The 23541-nt window shown below is 36.1% G+C and overlaps 1 protein-coding gene across 1 annotated transcript in view; it reads left to right on the forward strand.

Annotated features, from left to right (window-relative positions):
- The window catches only part of ATP11A (ATPase, class VI, type 11A), a gene marked incomplete at its 5' end in the record, with an annotated part of 67060 nt that overhangs the window by 17527 nt on the left and 25992 nt on the right, over positions 1–23541 (forward strand). The window contains 13 exons of the mRNA XM_010289889.1: positions 3598–3726; positions 4214–4317; positions 7174–7224; positions 9456–9520; positions 10990–11071; positions 12321–12471; positions 13686–13883; positions 16768–16941; positions 18959–19122; positions 19399–19470; positions 21234–21307; positions 21551–21654; positions 23110–23291. Of these exons, the coding sequence (XP_010288191.1) occupies positions 3598–3726; positions 4214–4317; positions 7174–7224; positions 9456–9520; positions 10990–11071; positions 12321–12471; positions 13686–13883; positions 16768–16941; positions 18959–19122; positions 19399–19470; positions 21234–21307; positions 21551–21654; positions 23110–23291 (1550 nt within the window). The remainder of the gene's footprint in view (positions 1–3597; positions 3727–4213; positions 4318–7173; positions 7225–9455; positions 9521–10989; positions 11072–12320; positions 12472–13685; positions 13884–16767; positions 16942–18958; positions 19123–19398; positions 19471–21233; positions 21308–21550; positions 21655–23109; positions 23292–23541) is intronic.

A 23541-nucleotide genomic window follows, 5' to 3' on the forward strand; every position in this document is an offset into this window, starting at 1 on the left:
TTGCTTTGTTAACTCCTCTCATAACTGTTCCTTTAATTTTCCATTTTTTAACTTGGAATTTTGCTCATGATTTGTCTTTTGTCTTTTCTCCATTTTTGGTCCTTTGTGGTGATGCACATTAATAATTTATTTAAGCCTGATTATGATAGTCAACACTACCTAATTTGTCCTATGTATACAACACATATATATGCATACATATACAACAGATTCAGAATACTTTCTTCGTTACCCATCAAATCACAGCCTCTTCATCGGCCTTCTGAATGCTGCTACATTCCCTTCCTGGTGTTTTGAAGGTTGTTTTCAGAAATTAATTTCTGCTGCCTCTTTTTTTTTTTTTTTTTTTTTGTGTGAGATTAACTTTCTGTCATAATTCTCTTTAGAACTCAAGAAATCTGATAGATACTTGTTCAGAATTTCCTTATTTCTAATATCTTTGTTAGGGACATCTTCCTCTGCTGTGCCTTGTTTGGGCATAAATGGCTCTACATTGCTCACAGCCTTTCTGCTGTGGCCTTCCTTTTGAGTGTGATAGCTTCTGCCTAGGGCTTCCAGGTAATAAAAAAAATTAGGACAACACATGCCGAGTATTCCATGTGTGTAACTAAGCAGTTAAATATTCAAAATAAAACTGGAATTTGTATTCCATCAATTAATATAGTGCCTATATTTTCTCAGTTTCTCCCCTATTCTTTGCCTATATAGGAAATATTTGCATGGAAAGTGATCTCTCTATGTATGGGTAAAATTCTCTGACCTGTATTACACAAGAAAACAGACTAGATCATATAAAGGTAGACCCTTCTGCACCTAAAGCCTGTGGACATTTGATTAAAGAAAGGAAAAAGGGAATTGCTATAAGATGAGGTTTCTTTTTCACAGAATCAGAGAATGGGCAAGGTTGGCGGGCATCTCTAGAGGTCATCTGGTCCAACCCCCCCAGCACAGGCAGGGCCACCAAGATATGGTTGCTGAGGACCTTGTCCAGACAGGTTTTGAATATCTCCAAGGAGGGAGACTCCACAACCTCCCTGGGCAATCTTTGCCAGTGTGCAGTCACCCTCACAGTGAAAATGAGATGGATCCTCCATTTTAGGTTGTGTCCATCACCTTTGGTCCTGTCACTGGGCACCACTGAAAAGAACCTGTCTACGTCCTCTTTGCACCTTTAGCTGATAACAGTGGCAAATGTTATCGGAACACCTTTTAAATTTTATGAAGAGATGCTCTTTGGTAGTATTTTTAATTGTTTGGGGTTTTTTTCCTTATTCCTGCCTTTTTTCTTTTGCAAATTGTTTAGATTATTAACTTCTATTTTAATAGGATGTTTTATTATAGATTGCTCGTGGCTTGCAGGGTGAATTGTATGCCATGGTTTACAGACAGAATATTGCTGGATTAATTAATAAATAGTAAGGAACATTCAGCACTATGATCTGTGAAAATCAAAAATAAGAGGACTCTTGTCTTCATCAGTTGGACCTAAAAACACACTTTCTGATCTATAACTGTTTTCAGTGGCAACTTAAAAAAATACAGACATAGCAGGCAGTTTTTCTTGTGTTTGTTCTTGTAGTGACACTTTACTGTCAGGAGGGGTTTCTTTGCTAAATTGGCCTCCCTAATTTCTCTCTGGCCAGATTCAATGTTCTGAAGAATTCTGATTTTCCCTTTTATAGCATCTGTAGAGGTGATTAAACTTTGTGTAATATTGCACTGTTTTAGGTAGCTGATAATTAAGTTAATGTTGTTTTCAATGGTAAAGAGAGCTAGTAAAATCAAAATAGTTACATGGTGGTCTTACAGTTTGTTCTAGGAATAGGTGGATTCTCTGTAACCTAACAGTTTATTCAAGATAATTCCCTAACAGTGTTTTGTCTGGTTTTGGTAAAGTTCTCCGTTTGAGGGCTTTATAATAATTTATCATGTCACTGTCTTTCATAATTAATGATTTTGTGGCAAAAAGGCAGGTTCTCTCGAAGACACATCTTGGAAGAAAAAGGCAACCTGAGCAGAGTCCGGTCTGTCAGGCTCCTCTGCCCTTCAGGTCGAAAGCTCTGTATTGTTCAGGCTGGCTCCAGCCAAGACATTCACTGTCTTCAGTTGCAAACCTGCCCCATCTCTGTCTCACTACGTATCTTCCCTTCCCTGGGTCTGCAGGATGATATGTGAGAAGTCATTTAATCAGAAGGAAATCCTTGAGGAAATGAATCCCTTTCTAAATTTGAATAGCCCAAAAGTTTTTATTATTTGTTAAAAGTGCAGCTTTTTCCCCCTGAGAAATGGAGTAGCCAGTTGTCATTACGCTGGTTTAATATGTCTGTAATTTTTGTTCAGAGACCAAAAATTAGTAAACCATACACCTCTTCTGTTGCACTAGAAGTCATGATTTAAAAAAAAAAAAAAAGTTCACAAAAGATGGAAAATTTCTTATTGAAGTTTCTGTTAATTTTCATACCTGATTGTTGCAGGTGTGCTTAGCAACGTGCATTCTCCTGTGCTGTATGTACAACCTGCAATTTTTCATTGCTATTGATTAAAAAAAGCCCTTTTCATATCTACAAGAAGTTAAATCTCATTTATTATTATCATCATCCTAGTTCTTCAGTACATTTTAGTAAATCTGTACACTTAGTACTGATAGTAGTGCTTTCTTAGTACCCTCATAGTTTTATTTTTAGGTGTTGCTATTGCTGATTTTAATCAGACTATTTTGCTTAAATAAAATTACTGACTCCTTCCAGACTGCTAAGCATATTGGAATTTAGCTTTATAACTAAGAGAACAATGATTAAGATGAATCTTAAAATAATGAATTGTGACATAAAAGTATAATGAGCAGATGCTGAGCTACATGGAAAATTGAAAAAATTACATATTTTGGTGGGATTTTTATTGACACTGATATTATTAAAACATACAGCATATCTTTGCTATTTGTTCTTTTTTTATATATATTCCTTTGTAAAAGATGAGCTCCAAAAGTATATCAAAGGCTGTTTTTCTCAAATGAATGCTTTACAGTAATCTTTTGAATTTATAGTTGGTTGACTGTTCTGTGACGCTCTAACAGGTTGTAAGATATTATGTATGTTTACATGAATAAGAATCAATATGCTCACTTTTAAACATGGATAAAAAATAGGATGGACGTGTAGTGACAGATTCTGCTGAAAATGTATCCTGTTTTCATTGGCAGGCTTAGAATTCTTAGGTTTTTCAGCTACCTCTAAATACAATATTCTGAGCTAGATGCTTATCTTCAGCGTTTTGTTGTACTTAGCTTTAAAACAAGGATAGTATCTTGCACCTCTGAAATAATGCTGCAGAACTTAATAAGACAGTACATGCAAAATGGTTTGATATCCTGAGAGGAAAGGTAATACACATTAGACCTCATTCATTCTCCAAGGTGTAATGCAGTTTTCAGAGATATTTCTGAAGATACTTACTCGTGTGGTGGAATCCTGGTGTATAAAAAATTGATGAATTTTCAAGATATTTGCGTGAATCCAGGTTTTGTTTTTGAAATCTGAAATTTGGGCTACTACATAAATGGTAAATTTTGTTGTGGTTTTTTTTTTTCCCCCCTAGGTTGGAGATATTGTAATGGTAAAAGAAGATGAAACGTTCCCATGTGACTTAATATTTCTATCAAGTAGTAGAGGAGATGGAACATGTTTTGTTACAACAGCTAGTTTGGATGGTGAATCCAGTCATAAAGTAATAAAATGTTCTACCTTTTCTTTTTAAGGCAAAGTTTACATTTAATTTTTTTACACAGATCACACTATGACTTCATGTATATATATATGTGTAAGCACATAGACTGACTTGTGTAACTTTTGCTTCTACCAGTTGAATTCATTTTTCTTAAAGCTTCATTATTTTATGGAAGGTTTTAAAACATATTTAGTTGTGGTTTTGTTGGTGTCTAGTATAGGCATGCAGATTACAGAGATAATGCACAAACTTTATGTACTTAAATGCTTTTCACTGTGACCTGATTTGTGTGCACTCTGGAATGCACTTGCATATAATCTAAGATGATGCTCAGTTAGGAGCAGTTAAAGGTGCATCTTATTTGAACTATGAGCTCTTTTGTAAAAGCTAGTAAGTCTAATTCACACTGAAGTGCATCTGCAGATGAATGTTCTATATACCTGTCCTTACTTTTTTGATCTTATTTATGCCTTTTTATTCTTTCCAGACTTACTATGCTGTTCAAGATACAAAGGCATTTCACAATGAACAAGAAATTGATGCTCTACATGCTACCATTGAATGTGAACAACCTCAACCTGACCTTTATAAGTAAGAAATTAATTCTTACCTGTTTCATTTAAGGTACCCTGCAGATAAATTATAAGAATATCATAATGAAAAGATACTGGCCGCATCTGCGTAGTTAGAGTGGGCCCCAAGGTGAGCTTGAAGTCAGGTTAATCTTCCATCCATGCTCCTTTCCTGTGGTAGTTCAGTGGTCTGCTGTAGGGCAGTGGTCTCCAAAGGGGTGTGTGCAAGACTATCCATTGGGGTGTGTGACGAAAATTTTAGCACTTCTGTTTCTTTTTTTTTAATCTAAAAAATAAGAAAGAAATTAAGTTTTAATAATATTTAATATATTTATTGACACTGGCACTCTCACTCTGTATGGCAGAGATTCCCATATTGCATACAGTTTGCAAGGTGTCCTGGGGGGGAGAGAGGGTGTTCCACAAAGTGTTCAACAAAGGTTGCCAGTGGCACCCTCACTCATTCCTTTGCTTTCAGTGTATTGTGAAGTATTGTAGTTTGTGTGTGCCTGGTTAAGTGGACTTACGGGTTATATTACCTAGTTTTAACTGAACTAACCCTCACAAAATGGTCAAGTGGCTGAAAAAGATTCCTGCAAAGAAATTGTGGATTGAAGAGAATACTAACAATGCAAGCACAAGTGAATAACAAGAAAATGGCAAACACTTCCACTCCTAGCATAAGCTCTTCATTGGCTTTATGACATGACATCAGTTTTACCTGACATTATGAGGTAAAAACAATGTCAATCTAATCAGATCTGAGAAGAAGCCAGCCAAAAAAATTTGAAATTGTCAAGACTATTTGTAAGATAGATCTACACCTGTTGTCGTTGACAATGAACCTCACCCTACGTACTTTGAGATATTAGGTAATGATAGTATGAAGCCATCATGATTAGCAAGACATTAAAAAACTAATTATCTAAAACATGAAGAAAAACCTGTATTTTTTTAGCAATGCTTAAAGTCCTGCAATACTCAATATTTTACAAAAGTATTGTACAAAACTTCACTAAACTTAATGATAAATTTTTAGAAGTCTCTTTTTTTCTTAGTAGTGAAAGACAAAAAGCCACATATCGTTGGGGAAACCCTTGTTCTTCCTGCCACAGTAAAAATAGTTAAAATAATACAAAGGAAACAACATGGTGACAAGCTAAAATTTTGTCAGCAAATACTATTGGAAGATGCAGACAAAACATTGTGGAGGTATCTTTTCCCTAATCTCAGTGACTGAGGAACTGCTCTAGAAATCTGCAAGAGAACAGATTCCTTAAGAAAACTAATTCCATGAATGGCTTGATCCTTTTTTAAAGGCTCATGAAGTGAACATTTGGTAGTTGAAGCTCACGCCACTATAGATGGTGGAATTTCCTGGGACAGCTGTTGAGACATGAATAATGAGAACACATTGGCAGACAGCTTCTCTCTCTGCTAATTTTTACTTGGTACTTTACCTCTCAAAAAACCACAGTGGCGAATCTTTCTTTCCAAAGGCACGTGGTCATTTTACATCATGATGCATCATAACAAACTGTACAGTGTCTTTAGATGTGGCTCTGCTGTGTTGTGTATTCTCTCAGCAGAAAGGATGCTGCTCCTCTGAGCCCGAGAAATTCCCTTCCAGAGTAACATACCCACCAACTCTTAGCAGTTTCCTCCTCCATCCAGAATGCTCGTCAGGCTTAATCCCTTTTGGTTTGACGTTACCCACTTGGACAGTGTTATTGCAAATACACAGTGTACTGGGTCTGGCTGGAATGGAGTTAATTTTTTTCATAGCAACCCACGCAGTGCAGTGTCTTAGATTTGTGACCAAAACAGTGTTGATAAACCAGTGTTGTAGCTATTCCTGAGCATCGCTTGCACAGTGTCAAGGCTTTCTCTGGTTCTCACTCTGGGCCCCCAGCGAGGAGGCTGGGGGTGGGCAAGAGGCTGGGAGTGGACACAGCTGGGACAACCGACCTCAGCTGACCAAAGGGATAATCTGTGCCTAATAATAATAAATAAATAAATAAATAATAATCTGTGCCATATAATAATAAATGCTCAGCAATAAAACTGGGCAGGGAGGGAGTCTTTGCAAAGTAGCTGTTGCTTGTAGACTGGCTGGGCACCGATCTGCTCATGGGAGGTGGTGAGTGGTTGCCTTTGCATCTCTTGGGTTTTTTTCTTTACTTACTAAACTGTCATTGTCTCTCCTTTGCTCTGCCAATTCTCTCCCCTGTCCTGCTGGGGGTGGAAAACGAGCAAGAAGCTACTGGATACTTAGTTGCTGTCCAGGGTCAACCCACCACATAGAGATAAAATGTAGTTAGGGATATTCAGAGGGAAAATTGCACATTGACTTACATGCTTTTGTTTTGTTTTTAACTCAGTTGTAGGTTTTATGTTTTGTAAAGGATAGTCATCACACTGTTACTTACCTCAGGTAGCTTAGAGAATAAGATTTCTTGTCTAATTAGAAGATTTAATAATAATTTTATAATCTTTCATATCTTTTTATATGGAAACTTTACGCTGACTTACTGTTCTGTGTATTTTTGTATCTATATGTTTTAAATATACCTGTATGTATCTCTATTATTGTTTACTTCCTGGATAATCAGAGCATGTTTAATTGGAAGCTGTTTGCTCACTGTAATAAGTACTTTCTATAAAATACTTCTCAAATAGTCTGTTTGCACACACACTTTTTAAAGATTTTAGAAATAAGAGTAATTTGCTTTTTAAAGTATATATGTCATCTGTATATAGAAAGAATGATATGTCCATATAATGTACATGTAAAAAACTCTAACACTGGGACATGTATACATAAGAATACACAGATTAGCAGTGCTGTTAAACTACTTGTGTATTTCCCTTGCAGGTTTGTTGGTCGAATAAATGTTTACCATGACAGGAATGAGCCTACTGCAAGGTAGGGAGAATCCAGGGTTTCTACTCATTTAAACATTTTTAGGGTTGAGTAAGTATCAATAATGAGAATTACTTTTTTCACCAACATTTTGCTGCCTTGTCTTATTGATAAAATATTCTCTTAGAAGTTTACAGACTGTAATTTCAGATATCATAAATATTTCATATTTTAATCAGTTTTATTTTATGTCTTTATTCAATGTCAGTTTTTATTTGACATGTATTTAGTTTGTAAATGATGTTGATAGGATTTTGACAGTACTTGGATAATACTGTGTCATTAGCATGGGATCTTGGTAGCACACCAAACAGTATGAATAGTATCACTTGTGTATTTCTCTCATCATTCTTCTTAGAAGTTGAAGAGTTTGAACATGCCAAATATCATGTTTAGTTTTACTAAGGGTAGTTGTACATTTGTGCAAAATGTCCACTATGTTGTGTGCGCCCAGGAAGGCACCATCCAGAGCAATGCGTTTTCTATGTGGTGCAGTAGACGGTGATCTGTTACCCCGGTTCTGGCACCTAGAAGGGTGTGCCCCTGTGCAAAGTGGTTTCATTCTGAAGGGAGTGCTGTGCTTTCTGCCCAAGGAGCAGTCTGTAGCCTGGGACATTCCTTGCCCAGCAAATAGAGACTTAAAATGACCTAGTACAAAAGAGGCATGAGTCTTTTCTACCCAGGTCTTTTCTACCCAGCAAGGAAGAGACTTGCTGTACCTGATTTTGTTCAGGACCTTGCCACAGAGAGGCAAAGCAATAGGAGAGAAAGGCTTCTCGTTCAGGTGATATCCCAGACCCCAGCATGTGGGAATTTATGCCATTTTGGCTAAGTGCCTGTCTAACCTCAGTGTGTCTGTAGATACGTGATTTTCTATCTCAGTAAGCAAAGAGGAGGGGGAATCTGGCTGTTGAGTGTGTCAGTGTCATAGGTCCCTCAGGCAATGTCTGTGTAACTGCACTGCAAAAGAGTGCAAAAATCTCTTTAACCATCCAGAGTGACCATCTCTTGGCAGTTCTTGTGTTCTGCCTGGGGTCCCTCAGATAAGAGGGTCAGGCAGAGCACTGGCCACATGAGCTATTCTAGTGACATCTGCCTACTTCTGGGGAGTAGGCATCCTTTCCTGAGAATCCTACTGTCTTTTCCACATTGAGTGATGTAGCATGTAATAATAGATTGCCAGAGTCTGCTATGAAAACAGGTTTTTTTGCTTTTTTCTCTTTAAAGATTCTTTTGACTAATAAAGTTGGTTGGAAATGGACTTGGGTGGGAGAGGAAAGGAGAATAAGCAGAAAATAACTTTTTAATCTCAACAGCAATAGATTGATCTGTGTCTAACACTGTGAACAAGAAGAAAATCTGTATCGTTAAGGCTTGTATTTCTTGGACAGCACTATCAGAGCAATTGGTATTTTTTACTATATTGGGGTATAAGGTCTTGTAACTCAAATCATTCCAATAACACCACTCCGTTGGTTTAAATGGAACTAGTTTCAAGTTTTACATCAGAGTTATGGCCTTGGGGTTTTTGTTTGTTGAGGGTTTCATGATTTTGGGGGGCTTCATACCACAAGAACACTTTGAAAAATATTCATAAATACTGAAATTACTTCTTGTTTCTTTTCCATTGCTGTATAGATAGAGTATGATAATTTTCCATGCTGTCTGTCTATAAAGTAGTCCTTGGTTTTGCACTCATATGGTGATTTGTATTACATATCAGGGTCCAAAATATTTTTTTAAACTGCATAAGGATCCTTACATTAATTCCCCTACTCCTCAATAAATTATTTCATCTGTATTCATCTTTATGGCTTTGAAATGTATACAGTAAGTATCAAACAATACCTTGTATGCCACTTAAAGTAAAATGGAAGAATCTATTGTCCATAGTAATTCTGACATGCAGGACCCTATAGTTTATATAAGCCTAGAAAAGACTTGAATCAGTGTTTTTAAAAGCAGCACCTTACAATTAGGATGATGATCTTTATTTAGGTACTTACATATGTGGTTTTTAGATGCATTCGTTCAAGATTTGAATTGTGAAATTAGGAGGTTAATTTTAGGCTTTTTTTTTTTTTTAATCTTCACTTCAAAGCTTTAAATACTGCCTAGTAATTTTGTTACACAAAATAAAAATATTTGAGTAAAACTAATTTCCTGGTTTGCATGGCTTCCTCTAAGATATGCTGTTTCTCTCTAAATGCTTATATTTTGTAATACTGTTGCAGGCCATTAGGATCTGAAAATCTGCTGCTGAGAGGAGCCACTTTAAAGAATACAGAAAAAATCTTTGGTAAATATTTCTATTGATTATTTAAATCGACCTTGAAGTAATAAGCAAACATCAAACAAGGTTGCAACCCTACAGTTACTACTGAGCATATGATTTCTGTTGAATCACTTGATTTACAACTTTTCTTATAAGGTTTACTATTGCTATAATTGCAGTAAAGTAACTATTAATGATGTACAATGACTGGAGGTTTTTGGGAGGAATTTTATAGTTTAGTCTTCAAGCATTAGTGAAGATGACTCAAATTCTTCATGTAAATATATGCCGTTTGAACAAGCACTGTGAATTAATGTTGTCCCAAAGCAGTTAATGAGCCTGTTGAAAAAAGTTTAGATCTGTTTTGTTCATTTGTCACAACAAAGAAATACCCCAACAAGATATAGATATGGCTGATTAAAAAAAAAAACCCACTTAAACAGAAAGTAGACTTTCTGCTAGCCAGCGTATTTTCTGTGTATGAATTGTCTTTGTTCCATGGAAAATTTTGAATATTTTAGCAGAAATAGGAAGAACAAACTGAGGTATGTTTCTTGGAAACTCTTCAAGAAAGCCTAGGGGGAGTAGTAGTTCTGTTGTAACAAGACACTCTTTTGCGGGTGACAAAAGGGACAAGGATCCAAGTCATCCTCATCATACACAACTTCTGTACTCCCAAGAAAGAAGATCATAGATAGCCATGAACTATGTAGCCTAAAATACCAAAATCTTGGAATCTAAAATAGGTGAACTAATATAATTAGTTTGTAGTATTTCTGTAAACTTCAGAGGATGGTTTTAATATTTCTATTAACTTTTATTGGGCAGAGATTTTCCTAATATGAGTGGTTGTTTCTAGTCTGCCTAACACATGCAATGTTTGCCATTACCCCAGCACAATGCATACCCTAAATTATTTTATTTTAGCAATGTACAGGTGTGCTGGTTTGATAAGTAGTTTAAATCCATCTTCTTGTTAACAGCTTCTTTTAGTTGTTGTATTTAATCTTCTGACGTTTAGTCTCTCTATCTTTGTTATCAAGAGGAAATTGGTAAAATCAAAGGAGCACTGTCTTAATGAATTATTATTCCTGAAGTAAGCAAAATCGATGGCAGCCTTTTATTCTTCTTGGATGTATCCTGTAGTTTAGCCCTATCTGGATTTTCTTTTACAATGTCTGACTTAAATTCTAAAATTAAAGACAGGAAAAAAAGAACTTAAAAATTCAAGGGGATTTATTAAAAACCCAACTTTGGTTTGGCTTTGATAAATAGCAACTCTGGAATTGGATGTAAATCCTGTTTAAAATTTCTCTCTAAGAACCAAGATATTAAAGCCATTTGTAGTTATTGAGTATCATCCAAATCCTTGTTCTTTTTCTTCAGGCTACTGAGAATTAAAGAAATGACAGGGTATAATAATCTAGTGATTTGTGCTATTATTAACTTATTGTACTGTGCAATCTTGAGTAAAATAAGTTGTCTAATTTCAGGTGTTGCTATCTACACTGGCATGGAAACTAAGATGGCATTAAATTACCAGGCAAAATCACAGAAGCGATCTGCTGTAGAAAAGTAAAATTTCTAATATTTATTTTGGGTGAATGAAAGGGGATTTTTTTTTTTTTTTTTTTTTGCTGAAAGTACTTTAAATTGCTTTCATTGCTTTAAGTTAAAAAAGAGGTAGACAGACTTAAAATTTATGCTTTTTTGTGTATAATTTTTTACTTACAAAATGAGTCATATAGTGCCATGTAAATGAGATTCTCAATACTAAATTATTATTAAATGTTAAATGTAAAAAAAAGCCACCTTAATGTAATACTTACCCTTTTAAGATATGACGTGTTTTGCTGTTCCAGAGGACTTTCTTTCACTGCTTAGAGTACACCTACAGACAGTTTTCCAAGATTATGTGCTTCAATATCCTAACTTTCCTTTTCACTGCAATCAAGTCTTGAATTCAGTAAAAAATAACTCTTTTGATGCACTTCGTGCACATCAACTGCAGTAACACAGGGTTTCCATGGTTTAATTAAAATTAAAAGTTCCATATAGGCATATATGATGGGAAAGTAAGACACTGCTATCCTCAAGGGATGAACTGACATTGGTTGCTTACTTTTTTAAAAATAGAGAGGATTATGTTCTAGTCCTACTCTGCTGTCTGAAATTATCAGCTTTGAGTAAGGTGTCCAACCTTGTGGAAGAAAAAAGATGTTATTGATTAGGGCAAGATGTACTGACCAGTTGACAGCTCTTCTCTTACACAGTGACTGAGCAATGATGATGCGTCTCTTTCTATTGTTATTGAGGTATAACCTATGACTTCTAGTTCATGCCCATCATTAATGAAAATATTATTTTAAATATGAAGTGTTGGTGCTTCTTTTTTTAATCTGTCTAGAAAGAGTTAAACCATTACAGCTACATAGCAAAATGTTCTCAATAGATTTATATTTCTGTGAAAGTACTTATGTGAGTGTTTTTATATTGGTTTGGGGAAATAGCATAGAAAGGTCTTCAGATACAAGCCCAGTTACTCTGTTATGATTCCATCTATGCTATTGTTTTCACTAGTGTACTAGTTTTGGTAATGTGTCACACACATCTTGGAAACAATTACAGCAGTTAACATTTGAAATAGAAAATGGTCCTCAATAATATTTTTCTTCATCAGGAAAACACTACAGAGAAGTTATTTAACATCATAGCATTGTTAGACTTGCAGCAAAGATTAGGCTGAAGCACAAGTGTAACATTTTTTAATAAACTGTAGTTTATATACTAATGGAATTTTTATTTTGCCCCTTTTTTTTTTTAGATCAATGAATGTATTCCTTATTGTATACCTCTGTATTCTCATCAGTAAAGCACTAATAAATACCGTCCTGAAGTATGTCTGGCAGAGTGAACCATTTCGTGATGAGCCATGGTATAATCAGAAAACAGAGCCAGAAAGGAAAAGAAATCTGGTATGAAACTAAATTAAAATGCCAAAAAAGCTTCACTAAACCCTTAATTTATAAGAATCCTACTAAAAATATATATACAGCCTGCTTACTGACGAGTCATAAGTTTGTGCTTTTTTTGCTAACAGTGATGACAGTGTATTTGTAGAAAGCTTGTATATTAAATTTTTGCACTTAAGTTGTATGTGTGAGTTTAACTGATGAGGAAATATCTGCTTTAGTATAAAAAGCCTCATGAAAGTGTTTTGGAGTTTCCTATCATTGTTGTGAGTTACCTAAGAACTGACCTCTTGCTCAGAAATACAGGAGTGAAAAGAATCCCACAACTATTTGCAACATATAACAGACATGTTCAAAAGAATCTTCTATAGGAATCTCTGTGAAAATACCCCTCAAAAGCTTGGTTTCATATAGCCATGTAACACTCTCATGAGCATTAGGGACCAGCAACAGAGTTGCCAGTGTCCAGTGTCCTTATGTGAGCAAGGACATAGTCCAGAACGGATACCCATATGATCCAAAGTAATGAACTGAACCCAGCACTACAGAAAGCATATTATTTCATTAAATCCTTCCAATCAGACTAGGGGAAAGTTTCCTTCTTTATCCTCCATGCATGATGAGCACACACTAGCCAGGCATGTTAGAGATTTCTCATAACCACCGGTAACACTATCTCAACCTGCTCAGCAGGTTGACTGTGTCTCCACCAGTCAAAAAATCAAGCCAGGTGATGTGCACACATTCTACTTGTATTGAGAGGAGGAAGGGGAGCCCTTTATTAATGAAATGCTGCCTGAAAGTTATGTAATTTGGTAATCCTTGAATGAATTACTGTAGTTTTATGGTATTCTTCTGCTAATTTATGAATGTACTTTTTATTGTTTTCTTTGTTCTCATACAAATGTTCACCGTTCATTTATAATCACTCATTAGTTGCTCTAGAACTTTACAATAATGATATGTAACTGTATTCTACACCTGTATGTCTGTAAAAAAAAAATACAAAGTTGAAACAAAAAAGTTTTTTTGATGCCAAATTAGTTGTGATGTTGTAAGTCATGAAGGTATACATCCTGTGCGGAACTGTGGACTGTGAAAGGTGTCACTGACTGTTTGAAAGCTACTAGAAAAAATAATTTGCAAATGTATGTAGTCATCTTTTGGGTTTGGATGGTACATGAAAAATAAATAATTTCATCTTGTTTCTTTGGCAGTTTCTTCAAGCTTTTACAGACTTCCTTGCATTCATGGTTCTTTTCAACTACATTATTCCTGTATCCATGTATGTCACCGTGGAAATGCAGAAATTTCTTGGTTCTTATTTCCTTACATGGGATGAGGAAATGTTTGATGAGGACACAGGTGAAGGACCACTGGTGAATACTTCTGACCTCAATGAAGAGTTGGGACAGGTAAATTTCATGAAATTATAAAGTTTTCAACTGTTTCCATAATAATTTTTCATTTTAAAAATGTCACTTCAATTTTTTTTTTGTTTTTGCAGCTTAATGTGCATTTTCTTTAGTGCTGATTAATTTTAAAAATAAGATTTGAGGTCTTCTGATTTTCAGAATCAAAAATTCTGATTTCTCAGCCAGTCAGTGGAAGTCACTTAGTATTATGGTATTAGTAAAGGATAAACACTTTAAGAAGGTAATGATTTCTCTCCATTGACTGTAGAGGGAGATTATATAAGCATCTAAGTTCCTGACAGTAAAAGTCAGATGTAAAAGAACACTTTTTGTTTGGCTAGACTGACACGAAATCTCCAGATACAAGTTTCATGCAGTAAAATGATTGACTGTCACTCTCATTTGCCAAAAGAAATTCTATCTTTAGTATTCTGTGTTAAGAAAATCAGCACCTTGACACAGACATGCATGAATATTTTTTGAGAAAATATTTAGGATATCTGTGAATTGGAGATGTTTTCATAGGTTTTCAAAGAAATAAATAAGATGGTGTATTTCCTTATTTTTATACAGCCAAACTAGTACTTAAGCTTTTAGGGACACATATCTGTTTGGATAAAAGGTAGTACCAAGTATTTTATTATTATGGGAGACTGTACAACTGTCTCCCGTAAGATCCTCATAGAGAAACTGATGAATTATGGGCTGGATGAGCAGACACTGAGGTGGATAGAAAACTGGCTGAATGGCCGGGCCCAGAGGGTGGTGGTCAGTCATGCAAAGTCTGGTGGGAGGCCAGTAACTAGCGATGCACTCCATAGGTCAATACTGGGTCCAGTCCTGATCATTAATGATCTGCATGAGAGGGCACAGAGTACCCTGGGGCCACCCAGCTGGAAAGGAGCTTGGCAGAAGAGGACCTGGGGGTCCTCCTGGACACCAAGTTGAACATGAGCCAGCCATGTGCCCTTAGGGCAAAGAAGGCGAATGGTATCCTGTGCTGCATTAGACAGAGTATTGCCAGCAGGTGGAGGGAGGTGATCCTTCTCCTCTACTCTGCACTGGTGAGGTCACATCTGGAGTACTGTGTCCAGTTGCGTGCTCCCCAGTACAGGAGACATGGGCATACCGGAGGGAGTCCAGTGAAGAGCCACAAAGATGATGAAGGGACTGGAGCATATCTCACATGAAGACAGGCTGAGAGAGCTGGGACTGTTCAGCCTTGAGGAGAGAAGGCTCAGGAGGGATCTCATCCATGTGTATAAATACCTGAAGCAAAGGTGCGAAGAGGATGGAGACAGGCTTTTTTCAATGGTGCCCAGTGACAGGACCAGAGACAGTGGGCACAACCTGAAACAGGAGGATCCACCTGAACATCAGGAAACACTATTTTACTCTCACAGTGGCTGAGTTGCCACATGGTCCCGGTCAACCAGCTCCTGGTGGCCTTGCTTGAGCAGGGTGGATGGACCAGATGACCTCCATAGGTACCTTCCAGCTTCAATGATTCTGTGATTCTTTTATAAGAAATAACTTACTACTACTAAATTTAAACACCATCGCAAGAATGGGACCCTCATCAGTGCTTGGCATTATTAGTACCAATCCAATGAAGTAAATTTTGCTTCTACATTTTTGAAAGATATTCTACATCCTGTTTCTAATGAAGGCTTTGATTGCGAATCCGTATTTGTGCTTGTAGTAAGTATGGTCATAGTCATATACACGCTTTATTCCTTTTTTCATGTAACAGGTGTTGATCCTAAAGCAGCACACTGAATGGATAAAACACCTTTGCTTGATAGCATTTTGTATCTGGTATAAATGTTTTACGAAACTGAATATAGGAGTTGAGATGAAAGAAACCCATATAAATCATGTCCACTTTGAAAAAAAAGTTGAATTACGGGTATTGTGTCCACAGATAACAAACGACTGGAAAATTTGGAAAATAGCCTTTTCAGTTTAATGAATATTAGAAAAGTCAATCTAGGAGGAAAGTTCATGTATTTCATAACTTCTCTTATGACTGAGAGCAAAAATTTGTTTTTTATTTTGTTTGATGCACTTGATAAATGTTGAAGTTTATTAAACAATCTGACAAATAGTAAATACTTGCCTAACTTCCAGTGTTTAATTCCTAACCTTACATAATGTTCTCAGTTTATCAAATACATACATGCAATCTGTATATAATATCTATATCTAATACTCAAAATTGAGCTTGTGCCAATCTAGCTGCTCTGGTTTATAGTTCAAGTTTTGGTTTTATTTTTGATGTTGTTATCCTTAAATGCTGGGGCTCATTCTAAGAGATAAAATTAATAAAAAACTCAATATTGAAGCAAAAGGAATGTTTCCAGGGCAATAACAGTGCATAGGTATGTAACTGTATGTGACCATTAGTCCAGCATCCTTGTTTACACTAACATAATTGTAGTGGGGAATTCTGATACTACCCTAAGGACTGTTCTGACAGTAACTGATGCAAATCCAGTTTGTACAGGCATGTACATTAAATAATGATCCTTGGGAAATGGAATTTGTGTGCATTTTGTTTCCTTAAATATCTGTCTTGCATCAAGAAAGACATTAAAAACCAAAAAGCAGCTTGAGAGAAGAGTGAAAGTAGGTTAAACACATTATTTATATGTGTTTTGAGGCAAAAGATAGCTTTGCTGATATTCTTGTATGATAAAATCTTTCAGTGCCTGTATTTCTGTGGAAGATGACTCCCAGCAGAAATTGTCTTCCTTTTCTGAAAGAGCCTACATTAAGGATCTTTAAAGGAAGGTGTAACTCAGTAATAATCTCAGTTATTTTAAGATACCTTAGAAAACCTCTGTTCATATTCCTGCTGTTTTTAATCTGTGCTCATTTGCAGATTGAGTATGTCTTCACAGATAAAACAGGAACATTAACTGAGAACAACATGGAATTTGTAGAATGTTGCATTGAAGGGCACGTTTATATACCACATGTTATCTGCAATGGCCAAATTCTCCATGATTGTACAGGCATTGATATGATCGATTCTTCTCCAGGAGGAAGTGGAAAGGTATGATGACTTTTTCTAGGTTCTTGCTTTTTTACAATGAAATATGAAAGTTGAACTGTGCTGATGAAAGGAATATTAAAAATATAACGTCCTTGAATTTCACTAATCAGAGTAGATAACTGCAGGAAATGCATCACAACATAGATGTCTTCCGTTCCTAGTTGTTGCAGGAGAAGAGCCAGATCACTTAGATCGGATCTACTAGTTAGTTTATAAAGTTCTAGCGAGAAAATTTAGGTATTTAAAATATTTAATAAGTACAGATGGATTGGCGGTCAATACTCTACTATTTACTACAAGTATAGGATACGAAGATTATCGTGTAAGCTTACTATACATATCTTAAATGTTACATGCATGCAAAAAATCGATGCCTGGTGTCAGGTAAGGGATCTCTCAGCCTTGAGGGGCAACCTTGGGAGGTGTCCCTACTCAAAGGGAGACCACGGCATGCAGCCAACTGCTAATGAAGGGAGAGCTCAATGGATCCTGATGGCTGTAGATATTTATAGTGTAAAGTGGTTGATTTGTAGTCAAGTTTTCTGCTGTCTTAATGCAGTTTATCAGTCCAGTCTCCAGACAAACCACTTCTTTGTGTTTAGTGCTCTGTTCTCACTGATAGCCTCACACAGTTAGGATTAACTTTCGTTAGGCCTACTTGCTGAGCATCTGCTTGGACCAAAGTTCAGTTTAAACAGGAGAAGTGAATCTGTCACACTAGTTTAGAGGAAGATTTAAAGGCTTAATAGAAAGTTTCCCAACTTACTGCAGCTGTAAAACTGAATTAAATAAAACCTCAAAATATAGAACTTTGGTTAATAGATAAAGAAACGTAATAGCTTGTTTCCGTTGAACATTAGCTACGATAGGGGAAGCAAGGCTGGAAACTACTCAAGGGGGAAATGAGTGCTCAGTGCAAACACTTACTTAGTCATCACTGAGTGAAGATGTGGCCAGAGAATGATTTGTGATCAAATTAAATTACTTATAAATGTGACTTAATATAGCCACATCTGAAATGGATTATACACAGCATGTATGTCCTGTGGCTTTTTCGCTGTGTAAAGCGAAGTTAGTTAAAGGTTAAGGAAACTTCACATGTTAACTGATGAGCAGGGTGTAAATGGGCAGGTTAATCATAGCCAAAGGACAATATATTTTTAAATATATCAATGCAGTCTCAAATCATACTTGGGCCATACCGTTCACTGTGGCAAAACAAGGCCACTTAAAATATGTTGGTGTAATTCAGCAGCCTTATGGCTCTCACCCATGGCCCTCAGAATGCTGGTCCCAAGGTACGCTGTGTTGTTATCTTAGAATTACAATGACACAGACAGTTTGTATTGAACAGCACAGAAGAATAAGATTCAGGCACAGGTACAGGTAGAACACAGCCAGGTATCCATGAAATAGAAATCTCATTCTCGTGTCAGAAGTTGTCATTACCAAACCATCTGAAACTTTGTAGAAATTGTTGGCTCCCGCTGCCAAAATGTCCACACTCCTTTTATTTTATATACCTCTGAGAGGTGTTCAAGCTGCGTAAGAAATTTAAATCTCTAAACCCTGTGAACATTTCTGCTCCAGGTGCTGGATCCGTCTGTCTGACTCCTAACATACATTGTACCTTGACCCTAACATTGTACCTAGACTAGTATTTAATATAGGTTGTCAAAGTTTAAGCAAAAGCAAAAACAAACAAACAAACAAAAAAAACACAAACAAAAAAACCCAAAAAAAAACCCTTTAGCCACATCTAGGCACTGACAGGGGGAAAAGTGCATACTCTTTTTTTGAGCATCGGCAGCTTGACCTGCATGGCAATGCTAGTAGCAGCTATTATCAGTTGTGTGATTACCTCTGGGAAAGACTTGGCTGGTGACATGTGACACTGTCTTTATCTGATAATAAACGGTAGTAATCAGGGACATTGATAACCTTCCAAAATAAAAGTTTCCAAAGCAGTACTTGAAAGTGATAACACGTAATGACAACCATTCCTTTTACTTTTTAGGAGAGAGAGGAACTATTTTTCCGAGCTCTTTGTCTTTGCCACACCGTTCAGGTAAAAGATGATGACAGTGTAGATGGATTGAAGAAAAACCAGCTCTCAAGAAGATCTTGTATCTATATATCGTCATCACCTGATGAAGTTGCTTTAGTTGAGGGAATACAGAGGTATGTGTGTAATTAGGTATTATGCTGTTTTAATCAAGAGATCTAATCACTGAAGTTCAAAATTGTTTTCAGCACAAAAATCGTAGTAACAAGCACCAAATCATGTAGAGCTGATGATTTTCTTAACATACAGCCATGTTTATTCATATTAATAAATCAAAAACAGTTTGGGTTGGTATTTTTTCAGAAGATAAGCTCAGTTATAAATCCTTGTGACATGCTGGATAATTATATATTCGTTGTATTCATTCTCTTGATGTGTGTTCCATTTTACAGACTTGGTTACACCTATCTAAGGCTGAAGGACAATTTTATGGAGATCTTAAATCGTGAGAATAACATAGAGAAGTGAGTGGTTAAAAATATAACAAATTATAATGAGTTTTTATTCATGTGTTTAATAAATCATTCATTCTCTATACATTACTTTTTAATTCAGAAAAGTCAGAATTGTACATTTCACTAGAAAAATAAATGCTCTTCTAATATTTATAATTTGAATAGACCCTATAGTTCTATATTTTCACTTAGTCTGCTAGTTTGACAGTATATGCAGTACAAAATATTAATATGACAACAAAGGTGTGTTGCGGGGTTCATGACCTAATCTAATAGTTCCTAATAGTTTTAGGAACTATGGGTATTTTTCCCTTGTTATATGGTAAATAGTATTTTCTTAATAGAAAATGGTATGTACCCAATTTATTGTTCACAAATAATCCTTATAATTTACAGGAACATAATATCTGTAGAATAATTTTTTTATAGCTGGTTCAAAGCAAATTTGAAGCAGGTACTGTTGTTTTATTATTTTCTGTGGACATGTAGAATAAATTTTGTAGGCAATAATACAAGTGAAATTTTCAATAACATTGAAGTAGTACAGCTGTTCAGTGGGATGTGCATACTTTTAAAAATGTTACCTAACACTTCTGTAGATGTCTACTGGTTAAGTCTATTTTGTATCTGGGTCTTCATGCATGTGTACTCTGCTAACTACACAGGGACTTTTAGACATGAATATAGGAACTCTGCTGCTATTTTTCCCCCCTTTTAGGGGAATATGGAGGAGTTTTCGTGAAGGTCACTTCAGACTTTTGTGGTTCAACTCATAAGAACTGGAGTCAGTATCATTTGGTGACTTATGAAAGCTCTATAATTGTTAGGAATTTTCTCCAAAATGCATCACGGTTTGTAGACATAGGCCTGATCCAGCTCCTTGTTAGAATATGTTGTAACTTTTAATGAAAAAAACACTGTGGCCTTGCACAGGTTTGAATCCCAGGCTGTTGTGAGGGCGTAGAACTGAATGATCTAATTGAACATGCAGATGTATTTTATAAGCAAAATTAACAGAGATGAATCCTGAAGAGATTGGGATTAATGATTGGGATGCTTATGTTTGTGCTGGAAAAGGGGGTTGTGGGGGGGTGTCTCCTTTAGATTAAAGGAAATAAGTAAGAAAGTAAATGATAGAAGTATACAAACTGATGATTGATGCAGAAACAGTACAACAGGAGCTTGTGTTCATTTTTCCTCCTAGAAAGGAAAGGAACATCGGATAAAATCAAATCATAAAAACAATGGCAAATATAAAACAAGTAAAAAGAAATGTTTTTTCACTTCAATAACTTGTCAGTCAATACTTGAGCACTATTCATGAAATCAGGTGGGCAATTTTGTGAGATAGGCATGGTCAAAATTAGAAAAATATTAAATGAAGACTTCTGTGTAAAGACCTCTGCATTTCAATTTCTAAGGCTATGCTTAGGTATTACAGATAGGAATTTTCTTACTTTATAAGCAGTATAGTGCTCTACTGCAAGGCTTCTAGTCTTGTTCTTAAATAAGTTATGTTCGTAAGTATCTTTGGATATATAGTGAATATCATGCGGACAAATTCTGTTCCAAGTAATAAGGAGCTAAGGGCTTCCCCTGTTTATTACTTGTAACCTGCTGTTCCATTCTGTACTAGTTCCATATTCCATAGTACTCAACAGAATTTTCCATGTTAGAAGTCATGTTTTGTTTGATATGCTTGAAGCACTAATACCAGTTTAGGGATCTGAAAAAGCAGAGTTGTTTAAAAAATAATTCTGTTTCTGTTTCAGATTTGAATTATTAGAGGTTTTAAGTTTTGATTCTGTGAGACGGCGAATGAGTGTAATCGTTAAATCTTCAACAGGTAGGGCTGTCACATTCTGTTCCTCCTTAGATTTTTTGTTTCGCTTAGATTTATTTTGGGTTTATCAAAGCGTTAAGCATTAATCACAGTCTGTGTGCCTGCCTTTATAAAAAAGGGGACCAGCATGAGTGCAAATGTTATAAAAATGTTTGAAGAAATCTTTTTGAAGACTTATTAATTTGGACGTTTTTTTGAAGAAAGATTTATGTGGCCATTTTGAATTCCATATGCTGTCTCTTTTAGGTGATATATTTCTGTTTTGTAAGGGAGCAGATTCTTCCATATTTCCTAGAGTTAAAGAAGGCAAAATTGACCAAGTACGATCCAGAGTTGAACGCAATGCAGTGGTAAGATTCCATTTTACTGATCTGTTCATGTGACATCAGTGTCAAAAAAAAATGAAGTGACTTCACATCCTGTTTGATCTGGTAACAGATTTGTCTTCCCAGGCACTGAGACTAGTCTACGCCAGAGTGTACACAGACTGTATGGGTAGCAGTCTGTGTTACTCCCTTATTTGAATCTCTCCTTGATCTCATCTTCCAAATGGCAGTTGTGGTGAGATATGAATGCATTAGATATGCACAACTGTATGTTATACCAGAGGTCATCAATTAGCTTTTTGCTGAAAAAAATGCCATCAATGGCATTATCACAACTGTGGTGGTTTGAATTAACTTTGAATGAAAGAATAGTGAAAAACTGCACTGAAAATCTCATCCCTGCTTTCAGTCTCCAGACTTAGCCGTTGTGGTTTTCTGCCTCTGACTGCTTTACAAGCTCTTAAAACAGGAAACACTTCAGAGCACAATGTAGCAACAAACGTGCTTCTTATGGGGAAACAGCACAGTGATCATCCTTTTTGCTTGCTAAAAATGAACGATGAACTGCCTGATCACCTTTGTAAGAAATTCAGAACTTAGTTTTACCTAAAAGGTAGCATTTGGAGTTTTAAAATACTGAATTTTCTGTCTCCAAAAATACTCAGAACCCATTGCAGTGGACTATGGCTGCCAGTCTTAGAAATAGGATAAAATCTGCTGGCATCTAGTACTCAAACTAAAAACAAACAGCTTTTTTGTATTTCTCCTTCTTGGATTGGTAATAAGTAACTATGCAAAGACCTACTGGATTAAAGTTTATGAAGTGCCAGTTAAATGGTGTCATGAGAAGCAAGATACTTGAGGTGGCAAAACTTCCTTTCTGTGTTGTAGCAGCTTTTTCCTGCCTTACACAGTCTATATACTCCCTTTCTTATTCATCACACAGCCCAAAAGTCTGATCTGGTCTGAAACACCCACAGCTAAATTCTAGTTTCCACTTGACTGAAATGGCACGATTTGGATTTTTCACTTTCAGCATTCTCTGTGATGTTTTGTCCCCGTCTCTGCTGCAATACAGCATCACAATCAGACTCTGCAGAGCTCCTATTTATATTATTGTTATTTATTCTGACTCATCCTGCCTAATTATACGCATAGGGAAGGAACCCTTACCTTGACTCTGCTTTCTCTTGTAATCTTTTACATCCAGTTGGGTGGCTGAGCTGTTCCTCTTCTGGAGGACTGAGGTTTGTCCCTCAGGTTGTAACAGCTTCCCGGGCAGCAGAGAATCAAGCTGACCCATGCAGTAGCCTAGACTAGTCTATACTAATACTCACTTCACTATAAAAGTGAGCAGTGGGACTGTTCATGTTAATAATAAAATCATTCCAATTTTTCGAATATTCCAGCATAAATACAAGTAAGAAATTTTAAGAAGAGTTTAAGAGGCATTTTGTTTCTTTTGATTACATTCTTTAGGAGGGACTGCGAACATTGTGCGTTGCATATAAAAAGCTCACAGCAGAAGAATATAGCAATGCACAGAAGCTGCTTCAGACTGCAAAGTTGGCCCTCCAGGACCGGGAAAAGAAATTGGCAGAAGTGTATGAGAAAATAGAAAGAGATTTTGTTTTACTTGGTGCTACAGCTGTTGAAGATCGGTTAGTACGTTTCTTAGTTTCTTATGTTTAGTTATGTTACCAAAGTAGTTGAAGACTCTCTTGTAACTCTTTTTCTGGATTAGAGATTGATTTCAAAAACCCTTTATTTGAATCAATTCCATACCCTTAGCTTACCAAAGTTACACATGGCCACTTTATAATTTAGTAAGCTAGTAATAATAGCTAATCAGTATATTCAAGCCATTGACGTGCAGTTCATGTAATACTTCATTGAACAAATTGTAGGGAA

Source organism: Phaethon lepturus, unplaced genomic scaffold (genome assembly GCF_000687285.1).
Source record: "Phaethon lepturus isolate BGI_N335 unplaced genomic scaffold, ASM68728v1 scaffold4376, whole genome shotgun sequence".
NCBI lineage: Eukaryota > Metazoa > Chordata > Aves > Phaethontiformes > Phaethontidae > Phaethon > Phaethon lepturus.